Source organism: Rhipicephalus sanguineus, chromosome 11 (assembly GCF_013339695.2).
Source record: "Rhipicephalus sanguineus isolate Rsan-2018 chromosome 11, BIME_Rsan_1.4, whole genome shotgun sequence".
Lineage (NCBI taxonomy): Eukaryota > Metazoa > Arthropoda > Arachnida > Ixodida > Ixodidae > Rhipicephalus > Rhipicephalus sanguineus.
Window position 1 is genome coordinate 72,687,837 of NC_051186.1, and position 15,732 is coordinate 72,703,568.

The window sequence follows — 15,732 nt, forward strand, 5'->3', positions numbered from 1 at the left end:
TCACGTGATGGCGTATTATAAAATCTGTATTTTCTGGAAGAACAAAGTGTTCGTGTGTTTTTCTGTTGGCATTTGTTGGTAACAACACTTTTCCTCACGCCAATTAACTAGAGCACGTGCGTCTTGCAGTGCAGTTTGCAGGGATGTTCTATATCAGGGGTTTCAAACAAGTGGCCTGGCCCACGCATTGGTCTCTTCATTTCATATATTTTTATTTTCTTTATAGGAGTGTAGCGGACGCTGACGCCGGTGATCGTGACAATTTTTATTTGTGTGCGCATACAAATTCTTACACAGAGGCGCACGGCGCATACGCAAACAACATGCCTCACGATATCTCCGGCGTGCCGCGGGAGATAAGCAGCCACGCCCCTTTTGTGTCGTCACTTTCGAAGCCTGTTTTTCTTAGAAAATAAATTAGTTCTTGCCCAAACTTCAAGGAGTGTAGGTGTTTGCTTTTCACTCCTCCTTGGGGCGAGTACGCTACGAAGTGGTGACCCGCGACGTTTGGAAAAACAGCAGCCATGTCAGACGAGAAAGGCTCTTCAAGCTCGTCCACAACCAACGCCTCTGAGTTAAAGCTTCCTCATTTCTGGCCCAAAAACCCTAGGGTGTTGTACAGCCAAGTCGAGGCCCGCTTCCAGCTTCGACGCATCACATCGCAGGAGTCGAAATACCTCCACGTCGTTGCTGCACTGCCACCTGACATCGCTGACGCCATAAACGATGCGATCGCCTCCTCTCCATCGGAGAAGGCCTACGACGAACTAAAAAGCACCGTCCTGAAACGTCTTGAGGTGTCCGAACAGAGCAGGCTGCAGCAACTCCTGTCTCATGAAGAGCTCGGTGACAAGCGTCCCTCGCAACTTCTCCACCGAATACGTCAGCTGCTGGGCCAACAAGCGTCAGAGGAGCGTCAACAGCCATTCCTTCGCGAGATGTTTTTGCAGAGACTGCCACAGTCAACACGGATGATACTGGCTTGCTCGGACGACGTGGCTCTCGAGCGTCTGGCTCAACTCGCCAACCGCATCACCGACTGCACCGAGCCATCAAAAATACCTATTGCTGCAGCGGGAATGTCCGAACATGCAAGCCGGTTAGGTCGCTTAGAGGACAGAGTTGACCGACTGGCTGCAGCAGTGGAAAACCTCGCCCTGTCCAAGAAACACCGTCCTGCACGGCATCGTTCGTCGTCCCGTGCTCGAAGCCCGCAGCACCGCGGCCACTCAAGCGAGGCAGAGCAAAGCGTCTGCTGGTACCACCGCCGTTTCAGAGAGCAAGCCACTCGCTGCACCCAACCATGCTCGTGGACGGGAAACGCACCGGCCAGTCGCTAACCGCGGAATGAGACACGGGCCATCGCTCAGGCCGTCTCTTCGTTGTCGACCGCATCACTGGCACACGCCTCCTTGTCGATATCGGAGCTGAGCTATCTATCCTACCAGCAACAGCTCAACATCGCCGACGCGGCAAGTCCATTTCCAGCCTAATTACAGTCAATAATACTGCTATTGCATCATATGGAGTTCAGTCAATGACGATAGACATTAGACTCAGTCGCACATATCGATGGCTCTTCGCTGTGGCCGACGTCAGAATTGCCATCCTGGGAGCGGACTTTCTGAGCCATTTCAATCTTGACGTTAGCGTTCGCGATCGTCGTCTCAAGGACAACATCACTTCGCTCGTTGTTGTCGAACTGCAGTCTGACCTGTCCTCATTCGGCATTTGCACTTTCAACCCAGAGTCAAACTTTCAAAAGATTCTGGCTGAATTCCCTGAACTCACCAAACCTCGGAACAGCGAACGGCCAATCAAGCACAAGGTTACGTACCACATTGTCACCACCGGATCGCCCGTCACCGCTAGACCTAGGAGGCTCGCTGGACAAAGACACGAAGTCGCCCGTCGTGAGTTCGACCACATGCTCCAGCTCGGCATTATTCGACCTTCTTCCAGCAACTGGTCTTCTGCGCTGCAGATGGTGCCAAAACAACAGCCTCGTGACTGGCGGCCTTGCGGTGATTATCGGGCACTCAATGCTGCGACAACGGCAGACCACTATCCTCTCCCTCACATCCATGATTTCAGCGCTCGCCTCGCGGGAGCGACCATCTTCACTAAGCTGGATCTGATGGCCGCTTATCACCAGATTCCAGTAGAACCAAGCGACATCCCAAAGACGGCCTTGACAACACCTTTCGGCCTCTTTGAATTTGTTCGTATGCCGTACGGACTGAAGAACGCGGCACAAACGTTCCAGCGTTTCATGAATGAGGTCACTCGCAGACTGCTCTTTGTCTTCGTCTAGTTAGACGACAATTTGGTCGCCAGCAAAACGCCGGAGGAGCACGAAAATCACCTGCGGCTCCCCTTCAAGCGTCTTGACGAGCGCGGTCTAGTTTTGAAGCCCCTAAAGTGCATATTTGGTGTTCAAGCACTAGATTTTCAAGGTCATCGAATCACCCCGCAAGGTATCTTTCCGCTCGAATCACGGGTACAAGCAGTGAGGGAATTCCCCACGCCTACCTCTTTCCGTAAGTTGCGCGAGTTTCTCGGTCTGATCAACTACCATAGGCGCTTCATCCCATCCTGTGCACACATTCTACAGCCGCTAACTGACTTGCTGCGCCGGGATACCAAGAAAACACCCGAGTTTCACTGGTCAGAGGAGCACGACAAAGCCTTCCAGGACGCTAAAACTCAGCTTGCCTCCGCAACACTTCTGATGCACCCGCTTTGCGACTCGCCAACGCGGCTCATGGTTGACGCTTCAACGACGGCAGAGGGAGCAGTGTTGCAACAATACGACGGCAATGACTGGAAACCGATAGGCTTCTTTTCGAAACGGCTGAAACAGGCGGAAGTGCGCTACGGCACCTTTTTAAGAGAGATGCTGGCCATTTATTGCTGCGTAAGCATTTCCGTTTCTTCCTCGAAGTTCGCACTTTCCACATTTTAACGGACTACAAGCCCCTGACATATGCCTTCAAGGACAACAGTTCCTCATATTCGGAAAGAGAACTGCACCAACTTTCTTTCATTTCCGAATTTTCGTCGGACATCCGCTACATAGCGGGGATCGAAAATCAAGCATCCGACGCACTCTCCCGTATCGACTCCGTTTCAGCGTCCGTCGACTTCGAGGCATTAGCCGCCGCCCAGCGCGAAGACTCAGAGCTAACCGTGATGCGGCAGAATCCACTGTCACTTGTGCTCGCAGAGATCCCACTACCATACACAACGACTATGGTCACATGCGACACATCGCAGATATCTCCAACGCCCTTCGTCCCCGTCCAGTTTCAGCGTGCAGTGTTTGACAGCCTTCACGAACTCAGCCACCCAGGAATCCGTGCCACGCAGAGGCTCGTCACGGACCGCTTTGTGTGGCCAGGCATTAACGCTGACGTTCGACGCTGGGCGAAGACGTGCCGAACATGTCAAGCAGTCAAGGTGACTCGTCACACGCGCACAGCACTCCAAGCATTTCGGCCACCAGAGTGTCGTTTCGACCACGTCCACTTGGACTTGGTAGGACCTCTTCCTCCTTCCCAGGGTTACAGATCTCTGCTCACATGTGTCGACCGCTACTCACGGTGGCCTGAGGCGCCGCCGATTCTGGAAATCGCAGCGGGGACCATCGCACAGGCATTTGTGGCCAGATGGGCTTCACGCTATGGCTGCCCACTGCGCATAACGACCGACCGTGGACGACAATTCCAGACCAACCTATTGTCACGGGGTCTTGACAATAGGTTGCTGGTATCGATACTTAGCACCTCCACCAGATGTCACGGGGTCGTGACGTCGATGTAGAGAGCAGTCGGCGTGTCGAGATGAAACTGGTTATTTGGCCGAACCTGTGGCCGGGAAACGAAAACTCAAACTACAGCAATACACGCTGTACATTGATAGCGGCGAACTGGGCGTCGGCCGTCGATCAACTGCTCATGATTGGGATGCGCCGTCTTTTATACATCACGCATCAAAATTTCCAGTCTTATCACTGGTTGTCGCGCAAGCACTGGAATAATCTAGATGATTCGCGTCCTGCGTGCAATCTTAACAAAACGATCTACTACACTCGCGAAGCTTCTCGAACACTGCGGAACGGTCAGCGTCGAGCGTTGATAACAGCCCTTGCTGGTCAAACCCGAATACATCAAAACAAAAGATGCGGGCGTGGCACTATTCTCTGCTCTGGCAAGGCTCCTGGGATCATGGCTCCAGTACACCACGGCTTACCACCGAGCGAGCAATGGAATGGTGGAGCATCTACACCGTCAACTGAAGGCATCTTTAAAGGCCAAATTGGATAGAGAGCACTGGGTGGAAAAGCTCCCTCTCGTTCTTCTGGGCCAGCGTACCGCGATAAAAGAAGACCTCGGATTCAGTGCAGCAGAAATGCTGTACGGCTCTACCATTCGACTGCCGGGAGAATCCTTTGGTGAGAAACCAAGCCTAAGGCCGACACCTTCAGAGCATATGGAAAGGCTACATTCCTCGTTGGAGCACCTGCAAACCCAACACGCCACGCGTCAGCCGCAACCAAAGAGTGTTTTCGTTCCCAGACATGAATGCGGCAACCCATGTGTTCTTGCGACGGGACACAGTGAAAGAACCGTTGACTCCTGCGCACGACGGGCCCTTCCGTGTGCTGTCCCGGTAGCACAAAATTGTGACCATTCGTGTTCGCGACAGAGAGGACGTCGTTTCTCTCGACCACGTGAAAACCGGCTCACCTCATGGACTAACTCGAACTTTTGCTTGTTTTTTTTTCCTTGCTCCGCAGTCTAGGGGGGGGGGGGGGGGCTTGTAGCGGACGCTGAAGCCGGTGATCGTGATAATTTTTATTTGTGCGCTGGTATGTCTGGCAGTCGGTGGCGACGCGCTGACCCTGAGAATGGCCGAGCGATGCGTTCTCACACTGCTAAACACCTGCATCCATCGCAGAAGCGGACTCGGTACGCGAAGCGACCGACAAAGGAAGAGTCTCGACCTCAAAGTAGGGGACGGCAAAGCCGGAGACAATGGGCCACCTGGGCTTGGCTTGGTGTGCTGCCGAAACGACCTGACCTGTATATTTTGACAGGAGTCACCGCAGACCCTTTCTGCCCTTCGGGGAAGAGTCCTAGGAACAAGCCGGAGGAACCTGTCGCCTTGCTTCCCCACAAGCGTGCCGTCGACCGCCTGACCCTTGCTGTTTCAAGAGTGCAACGACCCCTCAGCGACAGTGAAATGGACTGTGCCATGATGGGTGGGGTCGTGTGTGTGATTGGTGGTCATCAAGAAGGAGGAGCCAGCCTGAGGGGTTAAAACAACGGTGCTAAGTGAGAGATGGGGCTCTCAGCCCTCCGTAACAGGCTCATCCAATTAGCTCGTTGCTGAACTCTGACCTTGTCACGATGTAATTGAGTGTACGAAAAGTGCCAGTAAACTTTTATTGTTTTCCCAACTTGCTAGCATCAGTTCCTCAACCCGGAGACTCGACTACGCTACCAAACGGAGTCCGGGTACGACGCTGCCCTATCGTAGCAACAACATGGTTGCCGAGGAGGGATGGATCCAAATACCCAGGCACGACAACTGGTGATCAGCGCTGGGATCTGAAGCTACAAGCGACAACAACAGTCGGCCTAAGGGAATGCAGCTGTCTCGAGACATCGATCACGTGTGGGTGAGTGCTTGGCTTTTCCTTTGATGTGGACCAGGTGCTAAACGAGCGTTTTAGAACTGGTAGATAACATTGCCGAGAACACAAGGTTACGTACTCTCGGATAGTTGTTTTGGAAGTAGCGGGCACTCGGGACGATCATGGATTTACAGAAGCTGCAGGAGCCGGACTTGTTGCTATTATGTGAGGAATTGGGGATCGATACAAAGGGTTTGGCACGAAAATCCCTAATCATACAGGCAATCATTGATTTGGGGGCCGATGGATGAGGAGCTCTGTGAAGAATGGGAGGTCGTCAACAAAAAAAGGAACGCCGCGCAGAAACGTGAGCGAGAAAGAGAGGAACGCCACGCAGAACTCGAAAGGGAACAAAAGAGGCATGAGAGCGAAAGAGAGGAATGGATGCGTGAGCAAGAGATTGAGCTCCGTAAACTAGAAGTCAAGTTGGAACTCCTGAAGGTGAGTAAGAGGTCGGACAGTTGTCCCCAGCGAGTGGTACCTTCTCCTGAGATCCTTCTCCTGGGATCCTTCTCCTGAGAACAACAAGCGATAGGTCGCTGTTGGCGAGATCGCGCGAGAGAAACGCCCGCCGTTTCATGAGAGCATGAAAGCAGAGCAGGTTGAGGATGAGGCCTTGGCCGGTCTAGAGTTAAGGACAATTCCAGAAGACGTTCCTTTCGTGGACGAGGTTGGTACCAGCCGCCCTAATGGGCTCAAGGAGAAGCTGGAAACCTTCCTCGTGCCGCAAAAGGACGTTTCGGAATCGTCAAACGTGAACACGGTTAGCGTGCTGGCTAACCATAACAAGGACGCGACGCTTAAAGGGTTCGGCGATACCGTCGGTGAGGGCCCAGAGTTAAATTTATCAGCGCCGACGCAGATAATTGGCCCGACAGTCCGACGTAGCGGAGAATTCAAGAAGTGTGAGCAAGATAGAAGGTGTAGCAGAAACACCAACGAGCTGCACGTCTCCGCATGTCGCAACCCGAAGCGATGATGGAGGCGTCATGGAAAAGGATGTTTGCCGAAAGCGCAGAAAACGAAAGAGGCGAAAGCGTTCGGCGGACGTTTCAGAACCGTCAAAAGTAGACACGGTTAGCGGGGCGGCCGACCATAGCAAAGACGCTACGGTTCAGGGGTGCAGCGATACCATCGGAGAGGGCCCAGTTTCAGAATTTGTGAGTGTTGACACAGATAATTTGGCCCTAACGTCCGACGTGGCGGAAGAATCGAAAAGCTTGCACGAGAAAGAAGGTGTAGTACAAGCACCAACGAGCTGCACATCTGCGCATGTCACGACCCGAAGCGATGATCGAGGTATCGAGAGAAAGGATGTTCCCGACATCGTAGAAAAAGAAAGCGGCGGAAGCATTTGGCACAGAGTAAGCTTATGAAAGGTCCCAACACGGCGCGAAAAAGACAAAAGGGTAGGCCACAGGACGGTTTGCGGAAACGTAAATTGAAGCGTTCATTCAGCCGCAAGCAGCGAGAGGGGCGCAGAGGGAGAAAGCAAGGTGCTCTCCCACGACGGAAGGCGAGGTTGAGGACAGCTTGGGGAGAGCAGCTGTGTCCGAGTCTTCAAAGTCGAAAGGCCAGTGTACGGCGGGTAACAAAGCACTGCGCGGAGGCGAGCACAAACGGAGAATGGACAGGGTTTCCCCCCGTTTCTGGCATTCCATTCGCCTTCCTGAAGGGAGCCGGCCGAAGTGCCGAATGTACCCATCGGGTACGATTCAAGCGAATCTAATTGAGAAAAGGGGAACGGTCAGTTCGAGTAAGTTTGCGCGTTCGTGCAAACTAGGATTACTCATTGTTTTGTTAGGAATGTTGAATTCAGCCAGCTTAATTTTGTGGATTATGAGATGCGGTGTAAAGTTTTAAGAAGAAAACCCGCGCAGTAGTAAGGGCTGAAGAGGGCATCGAAGTTCTTTAATCATTAGGATGAACTTCTGAGGAAGGTGTTTTTAGCGCGAAAACTGTAAATTTTCAGGTTTTGAAAGGTTTAGTGCGATGTCGTATGCGTTCACCTTCAGGTCGATTTGGGGTGAATAGGCATTTGAGGAGAGATACCAGCAGAAGACCAAATCAGTTTGCTAAATGAGTTTGGCACTGAGCGGTGCAGTGTTCGTTACGCGTTATTAGAATTGACAAGCGTTTGGTCACAACAGTGCGCATACCAATTCTCACACAGAGGCGCACGGCATACGCGGCCAACATGCCTCACGTTATCTCCGGCGTGCCGCGGGAGATACGCAGCCACTCCCCTTTGTGTTGTCGCTTTCGAAGCCTGTTTTTCTTAGAAAATAAATTAGTTCTTGCCCAAGCTTCAAAGAGTGTAGCTGTTTGCTTTTCGCTCGTCCTTGGGGTGAGTACGCTGCAGGAGTGTTCATCAGCTACACAGACATTATTGGTCTCACGCATTGAGACGAGTCACACCCATGCGGCCACAATGTGATGATTCATAACGTGGAGTTGAGTTGAATAAACTTTGTTTGTCCAACGGTTGTTATTGTGGCCGGGGATAGGCTATCAGGGATCCACCATTCGAAGAACATCTTGCGAGGTCCTCGGCGACGGCCCCGGCCCGCTGACTGGCCTACTCCTGGTCTTCGGGGGCCTTGCTTAGAAGGGCGGTTCGCCATTGCTCAGCAAGACGCCTCTCTTCAGAACGTCCTTCAGTTCTCGTCCTTCTTCGTAGCCTATCTTTATTTCTCGCGCATTTCCAAAGTATATGGGTCATATCGGCCCGTCCATGCTCGACCATGGGCAGCCAGGCGACTGGTGCAGCGTGGGCCACAGGCGGTGCAGGTGGTAGGGGTTGGTGAAAGTTTCTGTCTGCAGTCGCCTCAGGTCCACCGCCCGCGACCTGTCCAGACACACGTGGGGTTCCGGACATTTCTTTCGGTCTTTCCTATAGTACCCAAGCACCTCGTGGTACCTGGCCGGGAACGAGGACTCTACATTAGGTGCGGAGCACTTCAGGGGGCCGGGCTGTCGTACGCTGTCATCCTATGCTGTCGTCGTAGCGTGGCATAAGAAAGGCGAAAACATTTATAGCATAGCCATCTGAGAGCGCTGCGCTCCAGAGAGGTCTTCTTCCTCTTGTTCTTCAGGCGCCTTCATGATGATAATAACGCAGGCGAAACCACATACAGCATAGCGAACTGTAGCATACTGAGCTCGCGCTCGCGCCAAAGACAAGCCTTCTTCCTCTTGCTCTTCGAGCCCCTTGATGATAATATTAATGTGAGCAAAACCATATAACCATATAACCACATAATCATATAACGAACTGCAGCATGTTGAGTGGGCGATCGCGCCAAATAGAAGCCTTCTTCCTCTTGTTCTGCAATCTGCTGAGTCAGAATGCCTGTAGTGTGCGAGGCCCTGCCATCAGACTAAATGTAGAGGACTAAAATACGGAGTCGAGGTACCTGACGGATAGGACGGCCAATAAGAAGCAGCGACCTGCACGCACTCTCTCCGTCAGCTTAATCTTCTCCCTTGTTACGAAAAGAGGTGCACCGATTTGTACCGGCACGCGCTCTCTTCATCTTGTTATCCTTCGATGCCAGAACACTTGCGCCGATTTCTTCGGCGCTGGATGCAATAACCCTGATGGCCGAGAGAACAAGTACAGAGAAAGAAAGAAAGCGAAATAGAGAAGTTCTTGGAGAGGCGGGATTCGAACCCACGCACCAATGTTCCGAAGGCGGGCGCCGTAACCACTCGGCTATCCAGGCACGCTATAGCAGCGCATAGTATATCCATGTATAGTGTAGTATGGCAAAGAGGGGAGGTATGGGAATGAGGGTGGGAAAGTAGAAGTAAAGCATCACGTAGAAAGAAAGAGCAAGAGAGAAATAGATAGAAGGAAAGGGAAAAGAGAAAGAGAAAGAATAACGAGGCTTGATATACTCATAGAAAAAGCCAGATGGAATGAGCGAGAAAGAGAAAGAAGTATATACAGAGAGGAAGAAAGAAAAAGAAATAAAGAGAGGAAAAGCCCATAAAAAGAAAGAGAGAAAATGAAAGGAAGACGTGACGAAAGAAAAAAATAAAGAGAAATAAACAATGCCGCCCAGGAACAGCTTCGCACTTTCTCCAGGCTTGACATCACAAGTGCAAAGGTGCCTTAATTTTTTCATAATCGGCGTCCAGATTTGAGTTACTCTGAAGATCAGTATGGATATGCTCATGAAACACGACGTGAAATCCCCTTAAAAAATTACCGATATATGAGATATGAGAAATGCCGTTAATGGCTAGGTTCGCTGATATTTCGTTCAAACTCTCCTTACCCCTTTTCCATGTAAGAGATACGAAAAAGGCCTTCTTTAAATGGCTAGGTTAGCTGAGATTTTGTTGGATAAACCCTACCCTTTCCATCCTCCTTTAGGGTCTCGGCCCTTGCGGGAGATAATTTTGCGACTATGGCCCGCTAACTGAGGTGAGTTTGAGACTCCTTTTCTATACTGTCATCGCAGTTTGCAACAGTTGTAGTTTATATGAGAGTTGAATGCTGCTTAAAAAAAAAGTCACAGTTTCGCCGCAAGGGCGAAGCAATGAATGCGATAGCAAGGAACTAATGCTATACGAAGTGAGGCTCGCCAATGGATACTCTCAGTTTGAACAGCGCTTCTGTTGCAAAGGCGGCCGAAGCAGCGAAGGAAACTAGCGTGCTTCAAGTGTCGAGCTGTGACACTTGATAGTTCGCGCTCATCTTCTATTTCTTCGTTTGGCGGCGTGCTTGAGCTCGAGTGACATTCGTACGCGCCGTAACATGAGCGCGGACATCACGGTGAAAGCGTGAAACATTCCTCTACCCCTCGCCACGAGAAAACCGCGCGAGCAGACAGCGGAAGGGCAAGCTTCTCCCATGCGCAAATATAAGAAGAAGCGAGCGAGGTCGCCGACGACTTTTAAATGCGCCCGTCGGGCTCCTAGCGCCACCTCGCTGGTAATGAAGAAACGCTTATTATCGCCTGCTGTCTCTGAGTCCGTCCAGCGCTAGATGGTGTGTATATAACGCTCGCCGTTAGCTACGTGGAGGATCTGCGTTTCGTGGCGTAGTGGACAGTGCCGCTCGCTGCGGAGCAAGAGGTCCCTGGTTCGATTCCGCGCTTCGGAAGCATTTTTCTGAGTTATTTTTCTTTGGGGCCTTTATATATATATACATACTTATACATATACGGTGCATGACGGCGGCGACGGCGACGGCAAAATCCAGCCGAGACTGTCCATATAATTGCTATCGCAATAAAAGTGTGTACTCACCATGAGAAATGGTCCTCAGAATAAAAACCACAGCACATGTCTTCTCTAAATTATGGTAGAGTAGTGTCCACGTCAAATTACCGGAAAGAGCTTGAAGTTTAATGGAAATGGAATGTAAATGTTAGTCACAACACATCATGTAGCGTGTTCATTGAAACATCAACTTTTATTAAAAATAGTAGTAGTAGTGCCCTAGTAGTGTAAATAGGGAAATTCGTTCTGTACACGACTGTCGCATGCTGCAGGCACACATTTTTTTTCAGTAGACAAAACAGTGCAAAAGCAATAACCTGTCGCGGAATAGTACTATACAACCAAAGTCTTTAGTTCTGCTCGCAGACTAGTGACAAGTCATTTTCATTCTTTGCTAGTTCCATACTGCTATGCAAGATCTCTGAGATCAATATTCAGTAAGGGCATTGCTATCCAGGTTCATCGTCGTCTCAGCTGTGTTTGCAGAATGTCTTTCAATTCAGTTCAGTAGAATTCTCCTATACACTTTCCTATTTTTACACCGCGATATATCTTAGTCAAATTAAATATGCGTCTGCGAAGACATGGCATTTGTCACTCCCGCAGCAAGCCCACAGTGCCGGAGCAGAAAAAATTGTGTGGGATCGGCACGCACGAGGGCGCTCATTCACCAAGTTATGCTCTGAAATCTTAGCGACGTATAGGAACAGCCCGCTCGACGCCTGGCCTCTGCTTTTTGTCGTCGTCGTCACCTGCAGAAGATTTGTTGTTCCGCAGCCCGGGATTGTTTGCTTTTGCGTGGTGAGTTTGGCAGGTCGCCATAAAATTATGTTTTCTTGTGCTGAGAGATCTATGTTTGTTTTGCGGACGCAGCAAGCCCAATACCCACAGCTGGCTCCCAACGCGTTTTTTGCTGCCGCCCGCAGGAGTTGCACTGTAAACGTAGGTACTGTCCTTCGTTTATCGTGCCACGTTTGTACGTAGCGTGTTTTGAGTGTTTCTTTTGAGTGAAACACACAGCGCGAAACAACGACGGGGACACTGAAAGGAAACACACACAGCGCTGACTTACAACAGTAAGACCTGGACTGTTGTAAGTCAGCGCTGTGTGTGTTTCCTTTCAGTGTCCCCGTCGTTGTTTCGCGCTGCGTGTTTCACTATGCTACACCAACATGCCAAAACTTGCTCTATTCTTTTGAGTGTTTCTTTTGATTAGGCTACGTCTCAGTGTGGTCTTTGTTGCGCAGTTTTTTTTACCTCCCATGGCTCAGGCTGACGGAAAACAGCTCCGGTCTGGGAAGACCTTGTCCGCTGGCGGCGAGCGGAATCCTCAGGTCGACATGGGCGAACAGCTGCACGCACAGCACATGCACACATTTCAGTGCGTTGCAGAAATATGCGAGATGATCATGGGCCACAGGAATCATTCGCCCGCAGAGCCACAGATGGTGCTGGGCGGGCCACCCAGCACCATCTGTGGCTTCTTTTTTTCGTCCGTGTTCCGTTTGCGCTAACCATCACGACCATTTTCCTACTCGCCCAATTTGCTACCCTCATACAGCTCCGACGTCGAGGCTAGCGACCCACATATACAGGCTGATATGATGACCCGAAAACTGTGACCGACTTTCTTGACGAGATGGCGAGCTCTTCGAAAGGTACTGGTGCCTCGGAAGCGTACCTAACGGCTCGAGTCCTGCCACTGGCTTTACGTGATGCTGCAGCAGGATGGCGGAGGCTGCACTCTCCTTTCACCGTATAGGCAGAGTTTGTCATGCGCTTCCAAAAGGAGATTCTGCAACCTGGATACGAGCTTCGAGTCTAGCGTGAGTTCAAACTAACAACACAGCATTCACACTAAAATTTGTTCGAGTACGTCCGGACGACGTCAGAACTGCATCGCGAGCAGGACCTACTGCCTCGGAAAGTAACAAAATAGCTCGGGTAACCCCATATTTGCGACAGAGTCGGCCCATATTCCGGCCATTTCTTTACAGGCGCACATTGGAAACCCTGGAGCATTCGAAAACCGGGAGGCCCGCGGTTTAAATTACGGCTTGTTAGCCTATATCACTTACGTGCCACGGCCAGCGCCACAATTTGCTCTTTAGCCGTCATTAGCTTGGCGCGTCCTGTGGTCAGTACCTCATGCGATCTGACGAGCGTAGCCGCAACTACAGCTGTCTCCTACCGCGCCTGGCCCCTTTGCATATGAACAAGCGCGGCGCGGGGCCCCATTTAGTACTGCACCAGGCGTACGCCGTCACTGAGAGCAATTGTTCGTGGAGCAGAATCAAAGCGCAGGGTGCTCGCTCCTTACTCGAGCCAATTAAGATCACAGTCGGGCGCTCTCGCAGCTCCGACCTGCCGGGCATTTTACAAGTCCTGCTCTAACCGACTACGATGGCGCTCCCGCTACGGGTACTGCGGGGGTTTCTCCGCCGAAAAGCATCATTTCATGATAGCCTACCTAACGAGCGCAGAGATGCTGAAATAGTATTCCACCAGTGGGTCTTAAGTGGCCATATGAAGCGGCGTGATACGGTCGAACTACGGTTTCAGCCGGCGACACAGAGCACCGGCGGTGTGTCGCAAGGCACGGCAGTCAATGCCAGGAGCGAGGAACCCTGTCCTGCGCGTGCGATGGAAGAAAAGCATGCTAGTGTGTCAGTCATCATAGCCTCTGTTTGCCGCATAGGGCAAGTTGAGTCACCAGAATAGAAAATGAAGGGTAAAACGCTGGGCATCACTGTAAGTGCTCGTCTTGACACTGACTTAGGTATTTATTTATTTACTCGGTGACGTGTTTTTCGGAGAGTGCGAAACCAAAAACATCAACGTCTTAAGAAAATTCGAGCGCGAACTGACAGGGACAGGAGAGTGAGGGAATGACACCAGCGCTACCATCAACTGAAAGCTTTATTATGCATGATCAAACATATATACCCGAATACGTCACCCGCTGCACATGCGTACTGTCCTAGGTGCAATACGAGGCACTATCACACCGCATCTACTTGCTATCCTATTTCCTTTAGGAGCGACACTTCTTTCCTGCTAATCGTTATTGATTGGTGGCTTATACAGGATGACCCCTATTCTGAGACGGCTTTGCAAGTTCCCGTGTGTTGCGATCACGGTGCTTATACAGAGTGGCCGTGTCAGAGAAGCGCGCTTCGCAACCACACTGCTCACAACGAATATCTCTGATCTTTTTCAATAAAGCTTTCCGTTGATACTAGCGCTGGTGTCGTTCCCTCACTCTTGTCCCTGACTTAGTTCGCGCTCGAAGTTTCTTAAGGTATAGGTCACCACCTTCGAGAAAAAATTTTGTAGTTTTCAAAAGTTATAAATATGGTTTTGGCTTGTTGGCTTTAGGTAAATTTATAGTTTGAAATGAATAAATTGCCCAAAATGTAAAAGATTAAATTTATAAAAATCAAAATGTGCCAAAATATGCATGTTGCGCCAACAGTCATAACTAAAAAACTGTTGGTGCGATTCAAACGCGACTTCGCAGGTAGGTAGTGAGCACAATATGTTGTGCATCTAACCTCCACTATCGCCAATCTCTAAGCGTAGATGCGCTATCATAAAAATACTTAAAAAGTTGATATTTAGCAGGTTTGCTTTGCACACAATTGGCCATAGTATCAAGAAAATTTATTTCCAACATAAAGTTGGGGGTTACCCCAGGCGAAAAGCGGCGAAATGCAGCTGGAAGGTGCCTGGGGGCCCATACACAAGGCAGCGTACACATACATTTCTAGGCAAAATAGGGTATTTAATGAACAAAGAATATTTAAAGTCGTAAAAAAAAAAACAACCAAGGACATAGAATACTGGTAAACGTAAGACATACATATATACACTGTATACAAGTGCATACACAAACGGAAAGGTAAGTATACCAAAAATGATGTCGGATCATGATACCTACATTTAAAGCATGCTTGCTGTAAACAGATTCATATCGGAACATTTTTTCCGCACAATTGTTAAAAAAAAAATATTACATTGTACAATGAAAGAAGTGTGTGGTGGTAAGAACAGATACCACTGTTCAGTACAGTTCAGACATAAAATATTCACGCAACTTTTTTTTACAAACACTGTTAAAATCAATACCCTGCTTCTGATATTTGTTTAAAAGATACGGTGCATTGAAAGCCAGTCATTGTTTGCCATAAGTTGCGCGCCATCGTGGTACTAACCCTTTCTCGTGGCCTCTGGTTCTTGGATCGCTTATCTGTTTTTTTAACCTGCAGTTATTAATTATAAAGGTCATAGTATTTGTGTTTGAAAATAAAAACGAATGCATTAGGCGGTACTGATACATGAGAGTGGCATTTATTACTTGATAACGGAGAAAACATTCTTTAGTGGGATGAGTGTAGGAAACGTAAGCGACGCATCGTAATGCTTTCTTCTGTAACAAGAGGATTCTACGCAGATTTGTTTGCGTAGTTGTTCCCCACACAAGTGTGCAAAAGATTACACGAGCGCCAAACAGTGCGTTATATATTTGCATTTTTATCTTGCTAGGAAAGAAATGGCGGCACCGCGATAGCGCTCCCGTAGCTGAAGACAGTGATTTAGCAAGATAGTCAAAGTGAGCCGTCCACGTCATACCAACAGAAAGGACGACGCCAAGCGATTTATGCTTTTGCACAAGCTCGATTACACTCCCATCAAGACACAAGCCTGCTGGTAGACGTGCATGTTTGTTTTTGGCCCTAAATAAGGTGGCTTTTGTTTTGCCAGCGTTGATTTTAAGCAAGTTAGTATTCGACCACTCCCAA

General features: G+C 49.9%; 1 protein-coding gene across 1 annotated transcript; it reads left to right on the top strand.

Annotated features, from left to right (window-relative positions):
• Positions 1 to 524: 524 nt before the first annotated feature.
• Positions 525 to 1,340, top strand: LOC119375145 (uncharacterized). Its single transcript, XM_037645338.1, has one exon. It carries the CDS (start codon positions 525 to 527, stop codon positions 1,338 to 1,340), a length of 816 nt encoding a protein of 271 aa, XP_037501266.1.
• The last annotated feature ends 14,392 nt before the right edge of the window (positions 1,341 to 15,732 follow it).

What these genes read in the sequence shown, in the direction of transcription:
- LOC119375145 (XM_037645338.1), top strand. Translation starts at nt 525, where the DNA reads ATGTCAGACGAGAAAGGCTCTTCAAGCTCGTCCACAACCAACGCCTCT.